The 20,060-nt window shown below is 41.5% G+C and overlaps 1 protein-coding gene across 2 annotated transcripts in view; it reads left to right on the top strand.

Annotated features, from left to right (window-relative positions):
- plekhm3 (pleckstrin homology domain containing, family M, member 3) overlaps positions 1–20,060 on the top strand; it is a 40,629-nt gene that overhangs the window by 7,107 nt on the left and 13,462 nt on the right. For both annotated transcript variants that reach the window (XM_008432787.1, XM_008432795.2), the window contains exons 3-6: positions 1,199–2,296; positions 10,250–10,395; positions 10,656–10,849; positions 16,238–16,301. In XM_008432787.1, the coding sequence (XP_008431009.1) occupies positions 1,199–2,296; positions 10,250–10,395; positions 10,656–10,849; positions 16,238–16,301 (1,502 nt within the window). The remainder of the gene's footprint in view (positions 1–1,198; positions 2,297–10,249; positions 10,396–10,655; positions 10,850–16,237; positions 16,302–20,060) is intronic.

The following is a 20,060-nucleotide window of genomic DNA, read 5'->3' as shown; positions in this document are numbered from 1 at the left end:
AATCAATCTTATCTATCTTTAGGTCTGAAAATCAGCCACTGTCCCATTTTTGTCTGCTGTGAGAGAGCACTGATTGACGGACCCACTCAAAATGCCACGTCTTCACATCTGTGGGTAACAGTAGTCACCCCACTAGGAGGGAAAAAACTAAATCGTCAGGACAGATTTTTTCAAAGATCAGATCAGCCAGAAAATTGCAAATTGGTGCACCCCTAACTTTGTCATTAGTGTCAGGTGGGAGCATCAGTTCATTGACCCAATATTACATTTGCATAAAAAATGCAAGTTCATAACACTTGGAACTTATTATTAAGAATAAGAAAGTAACTACAGTTCTCTGACAGCACATCACCTCAAACCTGCGTTGCTTATTCATTTGTTTTTGTCTGTGCAGTCTGTACAGTCTTCAGTGAGCTCGTGTCTTTCTCTGCTCACTGTGTTTTCCTAGAAACAGGGATCCGGACTTTAGTGATCAGGATGCATCATGTTTCTATTTTAGACATTATGAAGCCTACTTTGCTTTCTTCCCTGTTTTAAGTGCTGGTGTTTGTTGCTCCATTTTTCTTTAGTTCCGTTTCATACTTTTGCTATTTGTGTGAAAGCTGAAACACATTTCTGAGTTTGTTCTGCAGGTTACTAATTTGTTCCTCTTTTTATTGGTTTCAGTATTTTCATTGCATTAAAAACGTTATTCAGGATTTCACAGGGCATTTGACAGCATTATATTGATTGTTTAATTAGATTGACTGTCATTGCACAGAACGCAGATTAATAGTCAAACAGACAAGGCACATAAGACTAAACACAAGTATGATCTTGTTGTCTTTACCTTTATACTCTCTTACCTTTTCTCCAACAGCAGTAGTGTGAACAGATGGTGACTGACAGATCTCAGTCTTTTGACTGTGAAAACGATTCCAAGTCAAATTTAAGGAAAACCTGGTGGATAGTCCTGTAGGCAGACAAAGTGCCTGTAGGACTGATGATGAGAAACATTATCATTATCAGAACAAAACAAAGAAAAACCTTTTTTTGATCACTTTTGGAAATTCTGAAGACCAGCTCCTGTAACTCCTTGTTTGGGTGCGGAGAAGCACCAGCTGGATGATCATTGGGTTGTTTTTCTATACGTTGAATGAACTGATTCCAAACATACAAATATGAGTCATTTATCTCATTTCTCCTTTTCTGTTTCCAGTTGACAAGAGCAGCAGCAGCAGCAGCGTGGTGAAGCAGGGCGAGATGGAGCAGCGCGAAGGCCCACGGGGCCGTTGGACATCCTGCTACGTTGAGCTGACTCCCTGTGAGCTGCGGCTCTATACTCTGGACAGCAGTGCCAATCGCCAACTGGGCACTGCCTACTCTCTGTCGCACTGCCAGAGCGTCATCGCCCCGGCACCCTGCAGCCAGTCCAGTCAGATGAGCCAGCCTGGCGACAAGCGCACACTCCAGGCCTTGTTCTTCAACAGCACACGTCTCCAGCTGAGGGCGGCCAACCAGTGGGAGGCGATGGAGTGGCGGCGGCTGATGTGGGAGAAGGTTCAGGCAGCGAGGCCCGCGCGGCAGGACAACCGCAAGCATAAGAACAGCGTGGAGATTCAGCAGAAGTTTCCCGTACCAATGTCTCCGTCCTCGTCGCCCTCTCCCTCTGGGCTCGACACCCGACCCGACGGGGATAGCGACACCCCAACTTCATCCGAGTCGTCGCTTTCTGTGAACTCTGGAGTGTTGAGTCGGCCAACCACCCTCCCTCTGTTTAACCAGCGCTTCCAGGATGTGCTGAAAGCTGGACTTCTCCACCTGCTGATGGATCAGAACAACTGGAGGGCCTTCACCTTCGTCTTGACGAGATCTGCTCTCCAAGCTTTTCCGACTGAAGGCAGGGGGTCCGTGTCCCAACCGGTCCTCCAGTTCTCCCTAGCTTCCTGCTCGTCAGTACAACAGGATCTCATACCAGAGGCCGGAGAGTCGTGGGCGGATAAATGGCAGTGTTTCCAGGCCGCTTTCCCCAAACAGATCCTCAAGCTCAAGGCGGATGATCACCTGAAAGCCCAGGAATGGGTGGAGGCGCTGCGGCAGGCGGTGGCCACGCAGAAGCCCATGCAAGAGGACAAGAGAGAATCAGACGGACCTCCTGGTCTCCAAGGAGTGTTGTTGAGGTCCAAACCATCAAGGGACAGGAGGCAGAGGGAGGCCCAGAGAGCCAAGCGGCAGTCCGTCACCACCAGTTTCCTCAGTATCCTCACCTGCCTGGCTGTGGAGAAGGGGCTCACCGCTCAGAGCTTTAGGTGTGCAGGTAAGTGACGTTTACAGACACAACTAGATTCCTACTGAGATCATTTCACAGCAGAAAGTATAACAACATACTTTCTGCTTCTTAAAACAACAGACGAGCATCATATGTATTACCAATACTTCAGTGCTGCATCATGTCAAGCACAATCATGACTACAGCATTGCCTCGGCTGCAACAAACTGTGGCCCAAAAGTGTGAAGCTGTCCTCGTAAAGATGTTTACTGACATTGAAATGGGCTAACCAAGTCTGGCTTTAAATGTCTTTGGTTAGTTTAAATGTCCACAGGACCCACGGGCTAAAAGAGTCACGTTTACAGCCCTAAAAACGAGGACTGGTCGACCTGAACTAGCAGTTAAAAACGGCTTCATTGGACGTGCGATATTTTGAGCCTCCTAACGTGAAACATTTTTAGCATTCCCCTGGCTTATCTTCTGCTTGTGTAGCCTCTTACCGTCAACATGAGACTTCCTCATCCAGTTCTACGAAAAGCTACTCTAGACCCAAATTAAATATCATATTTATAAGGCCTAACGAGGAGGTGTGTAGCCTTTTATCTCTACTTAGCAGTTAGATCAAAACTGGTAGGAGATTCCTTCATGATGTTCCCTCAGTCTAAAAGCCCTTTTAACGAGATGAGCTGTGGGGAGCGGTGCTCTCTCTAACCCACCTGTTGCTGTGCTCTGCTGATCACCTAGTTGGAAAATAATGTCCCCAATGCTCTTTCTTTGAAAATAGCTCATCTTGAAAAAGACTGTTGCTGTGTGAAAACTAAAACAGCTCCATCCGTCGCTGCTGTTCATGTTAACACTGTTTTGAAGCTGCTGTTGGAATGAAAAAAGCAGCAAGTTTGTTAAAGAGTCTTTTGGCTACCTGAGCAGATAGCTCGTCTAATTACCCACAAACTTGTACAGTGATATTGTGTGGAGTAAGACATGTAGCTTAAGAACTACTATTAAATGTAGCAAATGATTAGTTCATAATAAATTCATCTTGAACAGAAGGTATGCTTCACATTTTTTTTACAGTAATTCAGAGCTGCAACTAATAATTACTTTATTTATCGATTAATCTGTCAATTATTCAAATGATTAATCAGTTAATCGGGTAAAAAAAAAAAAAGCCATATTCTAGATTTTTAATTTAAGTTTTTCTTGCACAGTCTTAGAAATGCATTAAAAGATGCCAATAAACAAACAATTCAGTTCCTTTTGTAAGCAGGAAAATAAGCAATTTATTGCTTAAAATGCAGTAATGCAGCCTGTCTTCACTTGATCATTTGTAACAAAGGATGTAACTAAAAGAATAACATTGACTTAACATCAATACAGTGTGGGATGATTATATACCAACCGTATTTACAGACAAAGTTTTTTTTTTTTTATCTTAAATGTAAATGTTTGTTTATTTTACAGTTTTACTGCTCTGAGGTTGTCGTTCCTTCAGCAAATGGCCTTTCTGTTTACGATTAGTCGATTACCAAATTATTTGCGATTCATCACTATTAATCCCATTAATTGTTTTAACCCCACAGTGATTATCAGCATGTCACGTTCCAGTAATGGCGGGAATTAAAGCAATTGGATTACGTCATGCCTTGCTGCTTTAACTTTTTTCTTTAAACGTCTTTACTCAACATCATATTATCTTTTTATAACATTATTATTACATATTTACTTTTAACTTGTGCATTAATAATGTGGACTTGGAGTAAAACATGGAGGTCTTTCATCACGACTCCTAAACCACTCCATGACCTTGGTTAACTTCACTTTTGTTAGATTTTCTTTTCTTCTTCTTAATGTACTCTTAAATCCCTTCTTCAGATTAGGACTGTTAAAGTCCCTGCCTTCTCCATTAATATTCCAGTTAGTCCTCATACCAGACCCTTGGACAACCCCGCGAATGGCAGGCGGTGCTTTTACTCCCCCTGGGTGTGAAACGTGGGCTTCCTCTCCCTCTCTCTTTTGGAGGGCTTTGAATAATCGCCGCTCACCTCCCTTTTTATTTGTAACCACTGGCTTTATTAATGCGGGTTCTGTCTGAAAGGACAGCTGAAACGGGAACAAGGATGGGGGGCCGTCCGGGGCCAACTGATGATAATTGGCGGGCTTAAAGCGTTGGTGGAGAGGAAAAATGGATGAATGAATGAACCTGTGGGTGAATGAGAGCAAATGAAAGCTGCCCGGGGGACGCTACAGTGGACAGCTGTGAGCGGAGGGGTTTGTTGGAGGGGTTTCAGGTCAGAGCTGGATGGACGGGACAGCTGGATACGTCTGTTTTCTATAGAGCGCGCACCTCGGCTCCTTCAGCCCGTTTATTGCTCTCCTCTTCTACCTTTTCATTCTGTTTGCTTTCACCAGTTCATTCATGCTCATAGCCATGTCCTGTTTTTGTCTCCGTTTCTCCCGCTGTCCACCCGTTCAAAAGGGACAGTATCCCTTCTTGCTCTCCTGCTGTGTTAATTAGCAGAAACCTGCAACTCTGTTTAAAAATTTAGATTAAACAAATTTTATTTTAGATTTTTACAGGCAGTTTTTTTTTTCTTTTACTGCTTTTCCTCCTTTTTCACTCATCCAGCATGAGCTACTTTAGTACTAGAGCTTAAGGTGACATGAAGTTTCTTGACCCCGGGGTCTTAAACCTGCGGCTCTGGGGTCCCATTTGGCTCTTTGAGTCCGCCACTGTGGCTCTTAAAAAAAGAAGAAAAATGGTTTTGCTGTTGAACAAAATAGTTTTCCTGTAAGTTCCTATGCATGCAACATCTACAACAAGCTTTTAAAAGTAACCAACTTCAAACTGTGCTACCTATCTTTATTCATTTTCCATTTTATAGAAAACAAATAAATTCTAGTTTCATTTCCTTTGCTTTCATAGTGAAACATTTTATTTCGGATGTATTTATAAAATCACTTTTTGTGGCTCAATATACGAGTTTTATTTTGTGGTACTGATTGCAAACGTGGCTCCTTGAATGAAAAAGTGTATCCTAGATGTAGGTTCACCTACTTTAAAGGCTGCATACTGTAAAGCACTTACAGAAATATTCCAGTAGAAAAGAGGGATGGATAATTAGTTTTCCTTTTTTAAAACCTGGGTGTTCTGCTATTTTTCATTTTGTTAAGATGACATATTTCAATGAGAATCAGATTGGAGACAATCTGATATTTGTTTTAGGTTAGCTGAGACAGCGGAGGTACAGATCTTAAATATGTAATCTCATATGAATCTGACGTTTTCTTCTCTCAGGTCTTTTCTGTCAGGCAAAAGTTTGTGTTGTGTGCAGACATCTTCACTGACTTGACGGTGGTTAAGGCTACAAGCAACAAGCTGCTAAAACAAACAGCTGCTACACCCATCTCCAGTTTCCACTCTTATTTTCTTAATCTCTCTTAATCTGATTTTCCAGCATTTGCTGCTTCCATCCACATACGTAACAAACGACTAGTCGCTTAGCATCAAAATGTATTCAGCTAGCTGCTGTACATAAAGCTAGCTACTTTTTACATTCCTTTTATAGGAAATGCTTTACGTTTGAAGACTGACTCCCCGTTGCTGCCTTAACCTCTCCACACATGTGCGATTTACACACACACACATCGCCTCCTGATTTGGTGGCCCCTGTTGTTGCACTGGAGCCCGTTCTCAGGCCCCTGATTTACCATGTCAGTCCATTAGATTCGAAAGGCGGGTGTGGCGGGTGTTTCGAGTGAAGTGGGAATCGGTAAATTCAAGGGAACTGCGGAAGTTGGAGGTTCACTTCAAAAGATTGACAGTCTCAGACGCACACACACACACACACACACACACACACACACACACACACACGCAATCTTAGACTCTCCATTTGTTCACATTTTCATTTGAGTGTTTGGTCGCTATGAATGAGGAACATCAAAGCTCACGCTTCTCGTCTTTTCAGTTTTAATTCACACATGTACAGACCAAACACACACACACAGCAGCGTCCTGTCAGAGGTGTGGTGGTTTGAACCAGCGGCGGGCAGATGAAAGCAGGAGTCCTCTTCTTGCCCTGATGTCATCTCCCTCTCTCTCCCTCTCTCCGTATACCTCTCTCTCAGTCTCTCTCCCGGTGTGAACAGGTCAAAGTGACCCTCTCTCACTACAGAGAGCCGCAGTACAATCGGTGGACCTTTGAGCCACGTTTGAATTCCCATTCATCTTTCCCTCTGTCCCTCTTCCTCTTCATCCCAGAAAGACGCATAAAAGATCAGAGACCAGCAGAAAATTCACTTGTTGCTCTGCTGGTTGAACTGTTATTTGTTACTCGAACATTCAAGAAGAAGAAAAAATTAAATTAAATAACTGCGTCAGGTTTAAGGTAAAAAATTGGGCTTTGTACGATCTTTAAAAAATCAGAACTGAAGTTGAAGTTTTTGTGTTTTGAAAACTTGAAGGCCATGATGGCTCCTCTTGATGGTTCCTCTTGTAATGCCATTGACAATAATGTATACTTCTTTGTCAATTAAATACCCCAAAATCAGAAGAGACCCTTCAGAACACCCAGAAATCATGGCGTTCTTAAATCCCCAGTACTGAGTAATTCTTTTCTAAGGTGTTCAAGCTATTTTAAGGGAACATTTCATGCAGATAAATTGATAGAGTTGATTTATCTGCGTTAGTTTAGCAGTTTGAATACAATCTGTCCTGGGACACACTGATGGATCACCAGTACATAGAAGGAAGGTCGTCAAGGTGAATTATGAGACTGCATTGGACAACATCTGTTGTTAAGTTTTGAGTGTTAAAATCACACATCTTTCAAATCAAGAGCATTTTTGGCTTTTTCTTTTTTAAATCGCTTTCTGTTAGACTCATCTAGAGCTTATAAACTCCTCTGGTTTTTATGGAGTTATTAGGCTGCAAAACTCTTAAAGGAACTGAAGCAAATGTGAGCAAAGTATTTTATTTGTGTTTATATGTGGCAGGATGCCAAGATCGAGATCGGTCAGGGAGGATTTTCAGGCCAGCCTGGAAAAGTTGTGCTTGAATCTCTTCTGAATTAAGCAGGAGTGGACAGATGAAAACTCGTTAAATCAGGGACTGTGCTGTGTTTTATTTTGGTAAACGCAAGTATGTCATCTTTGTTAGCTCATCAAGCCGTTGTTTACAGTACTGAGGCAAATTTAAATGGGCAAATTATAGCTGTGTGATCAATTTAATTGAATTAGGTTTTTTTTTTAAGGCAAAAAGAGGCTGCGTCAGTCCAAAAAAATAAAATAAAACATGTTTAGTTTAAATAGTCCCTTAATTTTCTTTGGTTAATTCACTGTTAGTAAGCAGAGACCAAACTATATCAGTCTGACTCACAAAGTCCTCAAGTTAGATTTTATATGCATATAATATAAACACTCCTTATTTCATAATAACAGCTCAGTGATCCAAGATTTTACAGCTATTTGCTTCTTGTCCGTCTTCCACCGTGCAGCTGATGTTTTCTGTCAAACTCGTCCTCCTCTGCAGAGACGCTATAGCGCGCAGTTGGACAAACTCTTGGCTCCGTGCGTTTGTTTGTGTGGGTGTGTTCGACCTCTTGTGCTCATGATATAGAATTTGAGGTAAAGGCTTTCTGGTTTCGCGAACGTCTCTGGGCTTTTTTACGTGTGCCTCTTTGTTCCCGCGGTCCCGGCCGAGGCAGATTAAATCCGAGGCCACATATGGCCGGCGAACTGCTCTGGTGGTTTGCTGCTTCCTCGAAGTGACACAGTGTTTCCCTGACTGCTAACCATGGCCCCGGCGTGCTGGCTCGCCACCGGTGGACTGCGGCTTACTGCTAGAGCATCCACCCCAAACACCAGCATGAGCTCACCTCTATAATTAGCCCAACTTTATCGAAGCTATAAATATGCACTATGGATGTTGTTTTTTTTTTTTTTGTTTTTTTTTTAAATGGTATCTGCAAGAAATCGTATGTAGGTGAGTCTCGGTACATTACAACGTCATTGAAGTGTTTTTTTTTTTTTTTTTTGTCTCGCTAATTCAAGTCAAAAAGTGAAGCTCATGAATTCATTTCTCACTGGTTGGTGGTTTTTCAACTTTCATTTCTGTCCATTTTGATTTACAAATTACAGTTCCTCGGTTAATTTCAATGCTACATCAGACAAACAAGAAAAACCAGGTTTAGTACTTACTGGTTCTCATGTTAGCAGGTTTCTTTCTTTATTAAACCAGTGCAGGTTTCGTGGAGACTGAAAGGATCAATGGCAAACCAGCCAACACAGTGTCACTGATGTGTTGCCGAGTTACACTTACAGTCACGGACGTGAATCATTCGTACCAAAGCGTTACGAGACCAAACGGCCGGGGCTCTGTGTCGAGATCGTAGCTGGAAGTGCACAGGCCTTTGCTCTCGTGTCAACGCGAAATGGATTTTACAGCTGCAGAATATGTTTCTCTTATGGCGAATAAACTTTGTAGTGAGCCTTTGAGACAGGCAGCTATTGTATAAGAAATTAATTTTTTACAAATTTGAATTTATTACGTAGCTGCCGTAAAACTTGACCGTTTTCTTCTTGTACTTTTATCAAAGTACAAGAAAATCACAGTACAAAGGTGTGTCCTTGCACCCAGTTTCTTTTACCAGATTATCGATGTGTTTTAAAATTCATCCAAGCTCTATCTCAACTGATTTAGAAACAAAACTGGAAAGAAAATAACTTCTCCAATAAAGAACTGTGAGGATAACATTTTACAGCTTCAGTGCGTCTCTTGAGTTCCAGCATGGGTATCTTTTTTTTTCTTTTATCAGATAAAGGATGAATATAGCTTTAAATGTTGATTACAGCATTGTTTGTGCTGATCAGATGACACAGAGATAACAGGAAGCTAGCCGAGCCACCTGAGCCGCGTTGGCTCCCTGCATCTGTCTTAATCTGTCCGTGTTGTTGTCTCTCCTTCGTTCTTTCCTCTCATCTCTCAGTAGTCTGTTCCTTCTTTTATTCCACCTCGTGTTGGAGCACCGTGGACATGCCGACACATGTTCAGCTACTTCCGTCTTTCTTTTTTTTTTCTGTTGTTTTTTCTAGGTAAGGTTCTGCTTTTGTTTAGAAATAAACGATAACCATCTCCCATTTCTTTTCTTCCGGATCTTTCTATTTCCCTCCAGGCTTTATATCCTCTAAGATGGTGTGGATAAGGGACACCTGTTGTAGCCCTTCAGCTCTCCGATGTTTGGGTGTTCCTGATCACAGAGCGGACCCGGGTGTTTGGGTGAAGCACAAACTTTAAAGGGTTGAGAAGACAAAGCAGGCCAGGGAAGCTATCAGGCTGAATAGTAAAAAAAAAAAAAAGGTCTGTAGGAGTTGCTGGTGTTCAGAGATCTTGCTTAGTTAGGGTTCTTGTGATGGAGCTACAAAAAAAGGATTCCTTCTGATGAAATGGACAGGAAGATTGTTTTTGAAGCTCTAAACATTAACTTTTAAATAATCTTTCTTTAGTTTGGGTATGTTTTTTTTTTGTTGAAGGGTGCATGAATGCGTGAATACCTTGGTTTTGGCATCTATTCCTAATATTTAATAAAAAATGTTTTAAGTTGTTACATAAAAAGATCTGCAGAATGGGCCATTTTTTTCAATCTGATTAATCGATTACTAAAATAATCATTAGTTGCATCCCTCCTTCTTTCTTTTTAAGCTTCATAACGTTCTCCCTTAGCATCATGGTCTTGCCCCTCGTTCTTTGCAGTTTTTAGTTTTTACACTTTCCATAAATAAAGTCTGACTACCCAAAGATTTACTGAGAGGTTTTGTATTTTGGCTTCAAGAAATGGCTACAATGACGTCTGAAAGGTCTGAAATTGTAAATCTGGAAAATCCAAACGTCTTTATTTAACAATATAAGAAAACCATATTCATAAGCAGCGACTGCCCCCCATGCTTACTGACTCTCTCTTTCTCTCTCTCTCTGTCTCTCTCTCTCTCTCTCTGTGTCCTCAGGCTGTCAGCGTCCGGTCGGCCTGTCCAAAGGAAAGGCCAAAGTTTGCTACTACAGCGGCTGGTACTACTGCCAGAGCTGCCATCAGGACAACTCCTTCCTCATCCCCGCGCGGCTGCTGCACAACTGGGACACCAGTAAACACAAGGTGGGAAAGCACACACAGCCAGCCTGGCCTTGTCTCACCATGTAAAGAAAATCACCAGGCATGTCTAAATCTCATAAACGAGCGTGTCACATCCCGCCTTTTTAATCTGCGCAAACCGCAGCCTTTATGTCGGGCTTTTCTTTAAGCCTGCTTCATCCAAAACACGCATGGAAAGTACAGCTTGCTTGGGATTATGTGTAATGTGTTGGCGGTGCTCGGTGCACACAGCCCAAGAATAAACTCTTAACGTGCTCCTGCAGGTGTCCAAACAGGCCAAGGAGTTCCTGGAGTTTGTGTACGAGGAGCCGCTGCTGGACATCCAGCAGCTCAACCCCTGCCTGTACGAACACTGTGAAGCGTTGAGCTCGGTGCTGCGCCTCCGTCAGCAGCTCCAGTCGCTCAGGGCCTACCTGTTCAGCTGCAGGGCGACGGTCGCCGAAGACCTGAGGCGACGGTAGGTCGCCTGAAACCTCACTTCTGCTTTTTGAGCCCTCGGCGATCACGCCGCTCTTTCATTTCAAAAGAAAATTGAGAGTGAAAACGAACTCTTCTGTGCCCTAAAACGCAGAGTCGGCACCTGAATTTTAAGTAAGCAACCAGGTGAGAGGCTCCGGGTGGAAAAGTATTGCGCTGATGAATATGTGTCAGCCGGTAAAAGGTTAGTTAATCCTGAATGATGCAGTGAGCAGCTGCTCTTTCCTTAAACAACCTGAAGTAAACATCCTGAGGCTCTGGAAACGATACAACTCAGAACCATCAAAGCAACACAAATTAGATCCTACATGAAGGGGGAAAAAAATAAAGAGAAGATGGTTGAGTTTACTTAATCTAGTTCTCATCTCATATGAAGTTCGGTCCCAATTTGTTGAGCATTTTCATGTGAGCACTGCAAGTTGCTCACATGAGCAACATGAGCACCTAAAAGATGAAAACTTTCTGTAGTGAGGCTTCGACTGCAGCACATGAGCTTCAGTTTATGCATTTTAAACGTTAAAAAGAATCTTTTCTGAAAGGAACAAGCTTGGCAATAATGTGTAATTACGAGTGGTGTGTACTTACTGAGCTCATGTAAAAAGTCGTTTACAGAAATGAGTTTACTGGCTTGTTTTCTCACACCTGTGCTTTCTGAGTTTACTCTTCATAAGCCTTTAAATATGAACAGTTAAAATACACTGACAAAACAAAATCGGTTCTGATGGCATCTGAACAAATATAACTTGAGTTGTGTCACATGGCAGCTGTCTAGTTCGGTGTGTTTGAACTAGACAGCTGCCTGATGAAAACCCCTTAAAAAAACTTGTTTTAAGGTGAAAGGTCGGACTGTAAACCTGGTGGAGCCAATCAAGGACAGCAAATTGGGTTTGTTACCCCTAGGAACAATTTCATGTTACGGCAGGTTGGAAACTAAAATAAAACTATAATTTTAATGAAAAGAAACCCTGCAGATGAAATTCCACCAAATACTGCAGCTCTTGTACAGCTTTTGACAACAAGACACCATGCACGGTACGACTGCAGCTTTTAGGTCTAACTTTGCTTTTTAACAAAATACAAAGTCGATGTTTGTGTGATTTGTGTGTGAGGCAGACGTCCTTTTGTTTATTAGACAATTACACAGAAAATATGGTCAAATGTGATTGACAAGCTATTCGGTTTTCTTGATTACACATTCACTGCCTAATTTGAAAAACACAAAAACAACAATAAGAAAAAAAAAAGTTTCGGTCCCTGTACAATAAACTAAAAAAAAAATGTTTAAACAAGAAAAATAAATTACAACACAATGTACTCACAGCAGTTTACATATATTTCTTCCATGATTTAAATTAGCAATAAAAGCTTTAAAAATATATTTTAAATAAAGCATTTAAAACAAAAATAGCAAGTCAGATTACTTTATTTCTTCTTAAGGCCATTTGGAGAAACACTTGAAACTGATGAAGAAGGAAGGAGAACAAATAAATCAATGAAAACATGATGCTTTATAGGTCAGTTGAACTGGCCCCAAGTGTTTTTTTTTAAATTATTATTATTGAAGAAAAGTTAAAATAGCAGGTCCATTGCCTCCACTAATAGTAAGTGGTGAAATTTTCACAAGCTGTTTTATATATTTAAATATTTGTGATGATGCAAACCTCTAACATTTCCTCAGATGATCTGTGTGATTAATATGCTAACATTTTCATAATCAATTGACAGCACTAGTAAATACACAAAAAATATTAATATTTGCAATAATAAGATTGCAAGGGACTGCTTGGAAGCAAACTCTAATAGGCCAGGTTTTCATGACCTCTATGCATGTCATGTATTCGGTTGGAGGGTTGGATTTCCTTTGATGCTTTAATGGCATCTGCAATCCTTGCGCTCACAGGAAGAGGTGGGGGCATTTTGATTATGGAGGAAAAATAGAGGAAAGAGTCAACATGTGGGTTAATCATAACTGTCGCCACAATATTTTCGTGTTACTCCAATGGTGTATTTGCAAAGAATACCAAAAACCTTATTTTTACCATTTGTGATTGGTATATTGAAGGCGTTTCGGCATTAGGCTGAACCTTACATTTTTGCTTTATGTAAAACTTTGACATTAATGATTCGCTGAATGAACCGGACGCATACGTTTATTTATTTATTTACAACTTATCACTAGTTTGGCCATAATTTTAGCATGCAGTAGTGTAAACCTACCCCTCCCTTCTGGTTTGTGACATTTCGTCTCCTTTCGAATGACGGCTGCGGTGAAAATCCTGAAACGTTACTTTTACATTCTCATCAGCAAGTTTCAAGTATTTTCATGTTACTTTGCTCGACCAAGGTCAGCTAAATAAAGCGAGCTGCTGCTCAGAGAAGCGTTGCGGCTTTCTGTGTTTACTTCTGTCCCATTAGCCGATGGCGGCCAGCGGCCCACCACTTCCAAACACTCCAGGATTGATGAGGTCTGTGGCGCTAAAACCTTCCTGATGTCATCCGTCTACATGGGGGACGGGGGTCTGAAAAGAGAAATCTGTGGACACACGCGCACGCACACAGACACAGTTTAACTTTTACACCAAACTGTTGAAGCGGTGCTAGTGCTAACTACGCTCCAGTTCTTTCTGTTTCCACAAAACACACCAGCTACACCGGCACCGGCTTCCTGCTGGACCAGAGGAAAGAACCGCTTTCGTCAGGTGCGGGGGGCGGGCTCCCGGGGAACAGCAGCCAGCCAATCAGAACGTCGTGAGCGAATTGTTATAAAACTGGAGCTTAATAAATCTTCTTCTAAAAGCTGTACACTCCTGTTTTGCTGCCGATGCGGATAAATAAATAAATAAAAAATGAGCGGATTAAAACTGTAAACTGTCACAAGCACAGCTGGTTGTTTAAAGCTGTTAGTAAACTATGGTTGGAATGATAGGGCCTCGGTTTCCAGGGATACTGGGATAAATAATGTTGTGGTCAAGTTGACTCCATGTCCTACAATCAGTTCACAAAAAATGTAGACAAGTAGACGAGCCAATCTGTTTTTGGAGGGATTCTGGTGCAGTTTTTTTTAAAAGTAAATAATGGTGCACAGTAAGTTCTGCTGTTGTCCACTTGATTATGAAGTGATATAGTTTTACAACCTGAATCAAACCAGGATTCCTCCTTGTGTGTAAAATGAATGTACATTCCTGTAGCTGAACTTTGTCACATTTTATCACTTTACAACCTTAGATAACTGTGTTCTAGTGTGATTTTATGGGACAGAATAAGTCACAGTAGTGCATAACCTTGAGGTGGAAGCAGTGTGTAGTGAAATGTGCAAAGTTTGGGTTGATGTTTAGTAACGCAGCTCTGTTTTAAACACTAATTTTCATCCCCTACTTCCTGGTTTGTTTTCTCTGTTTACTAGTAAGGATGATTCCTGAACTCTCCGGGTTACAGAGAATTTTTTTTATAGGTTTATTGGAGTAAAACTTTTCATCAGCAACTTTGCATCCTGACAGCTTTTCTGACACTTCTCAGCAACATGATTGTTGAAAGTTCAACTAGGGTGAGATAACTTGGTGATAGAAAGCCTTGATTTGCCACCTTCGTGCACACACCTTGACACTTACTTCATTCTGCACACACTTAGCGAAGTCAGACCTTCCTTTGGTAAACCATCATAATCCCAGAGTGATAACACTTTTAATAAAAGGCGTGTCCCGTGCAGTGGAAAAATCCTTCAGGATATGCTGCTGTAAAATGTAGACTTGAGGGATATTAGGTCTTGCAAACACAAATATTTAAGTAGTTGCTATTCTGTGTGAGGCCTTTCTAATCTAATCTTCTGATGTGTTAGCTCTCAAGTGTTTCTAATCAAGATCAACACACGCGGCACAATCTCAGTTTTTGTGTCTGCGCGTGTTTGTTGTCGTGAATGCTGATGTGGTAACCGTTGGTAACCTGCCAAACATCAGATTATCGGTGGCGCCTATCGCCGTGGCGTGTTTGGATCACACACGTCTACGCACCACAGCGACACTCATCACAGCTTCAGACGGGATTTTAACGCGGTGCCGTCTATCTTGGTTGTCTGAGAGGAGGCCTATGTCTTCACACACTGAAGACAATCTTTTATTATTTACTATCTCTACCCTTATTCTGATCTTGAAGTATTACTGCTGCAGGAACATGCAAGATTATTTATATTCCTATAACCTTTTTCCCTTTTTATGTTGCAACAACAAACTTCAGTGGGATTTTGTGTGACAGACCAACACCAAGTGACTTGTGGTAAATTTTAAACAAGACTCCTAATGGATCCTTTCAACAGTGGCTTTTCTTCTTGCCACTCAGCAGATTCTCCCAGCCAAGCTTTCATGGGTCTCCAGGTTGTTTCTCTGGTTGCTGCTCTCTGGCCTTGTCAGTCAGTTTAGGGGACGATCATGACTCTGTGGGTTTGAAGTTATCCCATTCTCTTTCCATTTCCAGATTGAACATTGCTCCATGGGACGTTCAAAGGTTGGGATGATGGTTTAAACCCTGACCCTTAATCCTTGGCTGTGTTTCTTGGTCTTCTTGATGTTCGCTTAAACCTCCCAGGTTTCCACAGGGCCGTCAATTTATACGGATTGACAGCTTTATACACACAAATGGACATTTTACTAATTAGATAGCCTGGTAAAACCAAGCCAATTCTTCTAATCTTTGCTTCGTGCAGATGGTCTGCACCCTCAAAGTTTTAATTTTGATCCAATCGCTAACGTTTGGGCTGTTCGGCCCTATGAAGCTTACTAGATATTGCTTGCACTGTAAATAATCATCCTCTGATTAGAAGATAGCAGTGCTGGCTGTTGATGTTAATTCAGTATTTGGAAGCGTGGCCAACACGGACTGAACGACTTCCTACACTTCCTCTCCTGCCATTGCTAAAACTGCAGGCAGACTGCAAATCTAAAACAATGCAGAAAATTGTTGTCATCATTCACAACTTCTCCTCCTCTTTGCTGATTGGACCGGTTGAAATTCTACTGTTGGAATCCACTTCAATGGGAGAAAGACCAGACGGAGCACTGAAGGGAGATGAGAATTGAGTGTAATGGTGTAGCAAGGCGACGGCCTGGTTACTAACTAGGTTGCATATGAAGGGAATCCTGAGGTTTTATTTAGAGGTAGCAGGGAGTCAGATGTTTGCATGTTAAGATAACAACAATGCTAACAACCGTGTGCCTGTTCGTGGCACATAATAAACTATACTGGGGTCAATCTCCTCTTTATCTGATGGGAAAGGAAAGATTCAGAGATGTTTTCATCAGCGTAAAATTACTTCATGTTAACCAGTTGATCTGCTTTGGGGAAAATGATGTAGTAAATGTTTTTGTGTCTCTAACAGGATTTTTCCCAGGGAATACCTTCTACAGCACATCCACCTGTACTCTCTGGCCGACCTGCAGCAGGTACACATTTACACACACAAACATACATGGGAGTTGTAGTCGTACACAACAGATATGATGTGTTTTAGTCGCCGACTAAAGACATATAAACTGTTTTTCATACTCTGTTTATCAAGGTAAACCTTCCTGCTTAATGTCTACTAACTTTACCAAAGTTATATCTCTTAGCTAGCTTCATAATATTAAAAGATTTTCTGATTTTCTTCAAAATCAGAAATTTACATCGATTGAGATGAACATGCCTTTAAACAGTTTGTAGCCTTCTGATTTCACAACATTTGAGATAATTGGAGACAAATTTAATTCAAATTCTCTGTTTGGTAAGTTCATTGATAACCATCGTTTGGATAATTTCACTATTCTAACCAAATGTTTAAACAATGGATGAGATTCAGTTTTAAGATGGATCTCCATATTTAACAGATGGGTTTCTCTGACACAACAAAAGTAATGCCTTGCAAAATAATGCCTTGGCACAATATTTAATATGACGTTAAGTTTCAATCGGCTCATTTTATTTCGGTAACATATGGCCTGTTGAATGGACTCTAGCTTTTTTATGCCCACACCGGATTTATGTTTCTAATAGCTGAGTATGGCTGAGTATAGCTAAAGTATGTGGAGAGTTTTGGGGACATTGTTTGATGATTAAGAAATTAATCTAAAAAGATATTTATTATATATCGGGGTTCACCGATAAATCGCACTGACAATAAATCTGCCTCAATTTTCTTAATTTTGGGAGATTTGCGATTAGTCGATATCTTAACCACTAGCCACCCCAATGTTGCTAATCTAGCAACTTTGTCACTATATTTAGAAAAAAATGTACATATTTAAAATTGAAATTGGCAGATCAGGCCTTTTAAAGATTGGTGATCAGCCAGAAAGCTGCAATCGGTGCACCCCTGCGTATAACTAACATCATTGCCCCAATTTTCTACAGTAGCAGTGCAATATGTTCTCAATTGATGCAGCTCTGATATTAGAAAAATGGGACATGCAATCTTTTATTAATAATTAATTAACAGCTAATTAATCTTTTGTTGCTATTTTTGATGTGGAAAAGCACGTCAAAAGTAGCAACAAGACAAATAAAATCCTCATTGATAATTAGCTTGTTGAATTAATTCACATCCAAGTTTCTGAAAACTCGTCTTTCAGCTCTGAAACAGTCAAAACACCTCAGAGGATTATTTGCCTAACGATTGTTTTTCCGGCTGACCGTCCTCTGATTTTGTATCTGCTCACCTTTGTCTCCAGTTTGTTTTAAAAGATGTCATTGTTTTCAGCTTCACATGAAAGACTCACATTTTTGTAGCAAAAAAGAAAACGCGGCCCGGCCTCCCCGCAGTTCAGCGCCGAGCCGTCAGACTGAGTTGGGGGTCTGAGGAAAAGCGAGCAGAAATGACTGAAAAGTCCTTTTGTTTGTCATTATGTTCATTATGTAGTAGCTTGCCCCCGTTTTTTCTTTTTTTTCCCCCCCTTCTTCTTCTCTTCCCCTCTGCTTTCATCCCGCTCTGACTCAGAGATCGGCCTCAGACTCTCACGGTGAAAGAGATTGGACCCCCTCCTCCTCCACTCCCACACTCTGTGTCTCTCTCTGCTTCACTAATTGGTCACATTCAGAATCAACAGGCAGAAAAACAAAGCGTGACATCCCTCCATTCTTCCCAACATCCCCTCAGCCTCACGCACACGCTCGCCGCACATGTGCGCTCCCCTGCTAAAGCCCGACGAGTCGCTCAGAAAACCCCCCAAAGCAGACATTTGCTACTAATTCCAACAAGAGTCTTTGATAGAGTCTGCCCTCTCCTCTTTTCCCCCCCCCCACCACTTCTCTCTCTCTCTCTCTCTCTCTCTGTCGGAGATTCTCGAGCACTCTGCCTCTTAATTGGTTTTCCATATTAACAAGCTTGTTTCTTTTGATTCTCCTTCTGAATAAAATGACGCACTTGATCAACGTGGCTTTTTTTGTTCCAGCTCAGAGGTCAGCCAAGGCTGAGCTTCTCTGGCTAAAGCTTGGACCACATTAGTCTTTTCACCTCCTGACAAACAGCCTCCACCCTAAACCCCCCCACCCCCTCAATAAGGAGCCAGTCGGTTTTCTAGAAGCCATATGTGTTTGTCTAGGGACACTCATCGCAGTTCCTCGGCCGGCTTTAGGGGCGGTTTCTGTGGTTTTGTGCGAAGACTAAAGTAGCAGGAAGAAAATGTTTGTGTGTATGCATGCAGCCCGCTTCCCACAGTGACACCCTGGCATACCCTGTATGCCTGGCATGCCTCTCCACTCACACTTGACCAGACACACAGAGGCCTCTTAAGTAAACGCTAGGTGTTCTCAGGAAGATTTCCACCTTCTCCTCATGGGTTCAGCCGCAGGAGGAGCAAACATAGATCGGGGGGAGGAGCATTAGGTGTCCTCAACTTTACGGTCATGTGAGATCTCAAAGTTGTCATTTTATTGTCCAAGTAACAGCATGCAGCAAAACGAAGTCGTTTTCTTTTTATGTTACTGTGAAAAATGATTAAGATAATTAGCTAAAATGTTGCAGTGGTGCAGCGGGGGTCGTTCATAAATCACCAATCAGCTCAGTGGCTCTATCATGTTCCAAGAACCTGAACATTGATGGCATAAAGACAGCTTAGCAGTTTTTCTGTCTTCAAGTCCAATTCGGTCTTGGAAAGAAGCGATGCGTTTCCCACCTTTACTGTGACATATATGATGTGCTTTTCAACTCAAAAACCAACTGAGAGTTGGTGAAAATATGACAAAAAGGCAACAGTAGCTCGATTTCATAGGCTGTACACCTTTAAAGTTAGAAATTCTTAGAGCAAGTCTTGATTCAAAATCAATATTTAGTCTTACTAAGTAATAGTCTGTCAATATTAACTCCACTCTCACTTTGAGACTTCTCCACTTTAAGTGTCACAGCAAGTTTTAGACTTTGACTAGGACATTCCAAAGCTTTAAATTCAGGTGAGCCCTGTGGTGTTGCGTGATGAATGCTTGGACCCATTGTGATGCTGAAAACTTAAATCTCTGGTCATCTTCTGCTTTTTAGCAAACAAATAAAAACTGCAAGGTAAAAAAAACCCTGCTGGCATCTTGAACTGGTGATCATTTAGTTTGACCTTGACAGAAAAAAAAGCAAGCCCAGATCATAATACAACCACCACTGTGGGTCAAGATTATCTTCTGCATGAATTGCTGTAAATGTTGGTACTTTCGCAACACTTTACCTCAGTTTTTCCACTTGGCTAATATCACATTGCTATATTTCAATTACTCCATAAGGAGCAGAATAGAAAATATTCAGCTTAACAAGCGCTTTTAAAAACTGTGGATCTGCTGATTTATTCTATCTTATTGGTTAAGTTCATTTGAATTAGATGTCATGGATGGCTTTATTATATCAGTTTTCTGTTTAAAATAAGAGCAAAAATGTTAATTAAAAAAATGGTGTGATGCTGTGAAGACATTGTAGTTTTACTGAAGACCAATTTTAGCAACTCCTGGAATCCACAGAGGGACAGTTTCCACTTTATGCACAACAGCATCCATCAAGTTTTGTGTATTTTCCCTTTAATGGAGGAGAGCGCGTTATCCAAACAGAGTTCACCCCGTTCTTCCCAGCCTCGTTATCCCAGCTGGCTGTCCAGTTTCTCAATGGAGCTTCAGTGTGTGTGTGTGTGTGTGTGTGTGTGTGTGTGTGTGTGCGTGTGTGTGTGTGTGTGTGTGTGTGTGTGTGTGTGTGT

Source organism: Poecilia reticulata, linkage group LG2, assembly GCF_000633615.1.
Source record: "Poecilia reticulata strain Guanapo linkage group LG2, Guppy_female_1.0+MT, whole genome shotgun sequence".
Lineage (NCBI taxonomy): Eukaryota > Metazoa > Chordata > Actinopteri > Cyprinodontiformes > Poeciliidae > Poecilia > Poecilia reticulata.
This window is presented reverse-complemented; position numbering and strand designations above follow the sequence as displayed.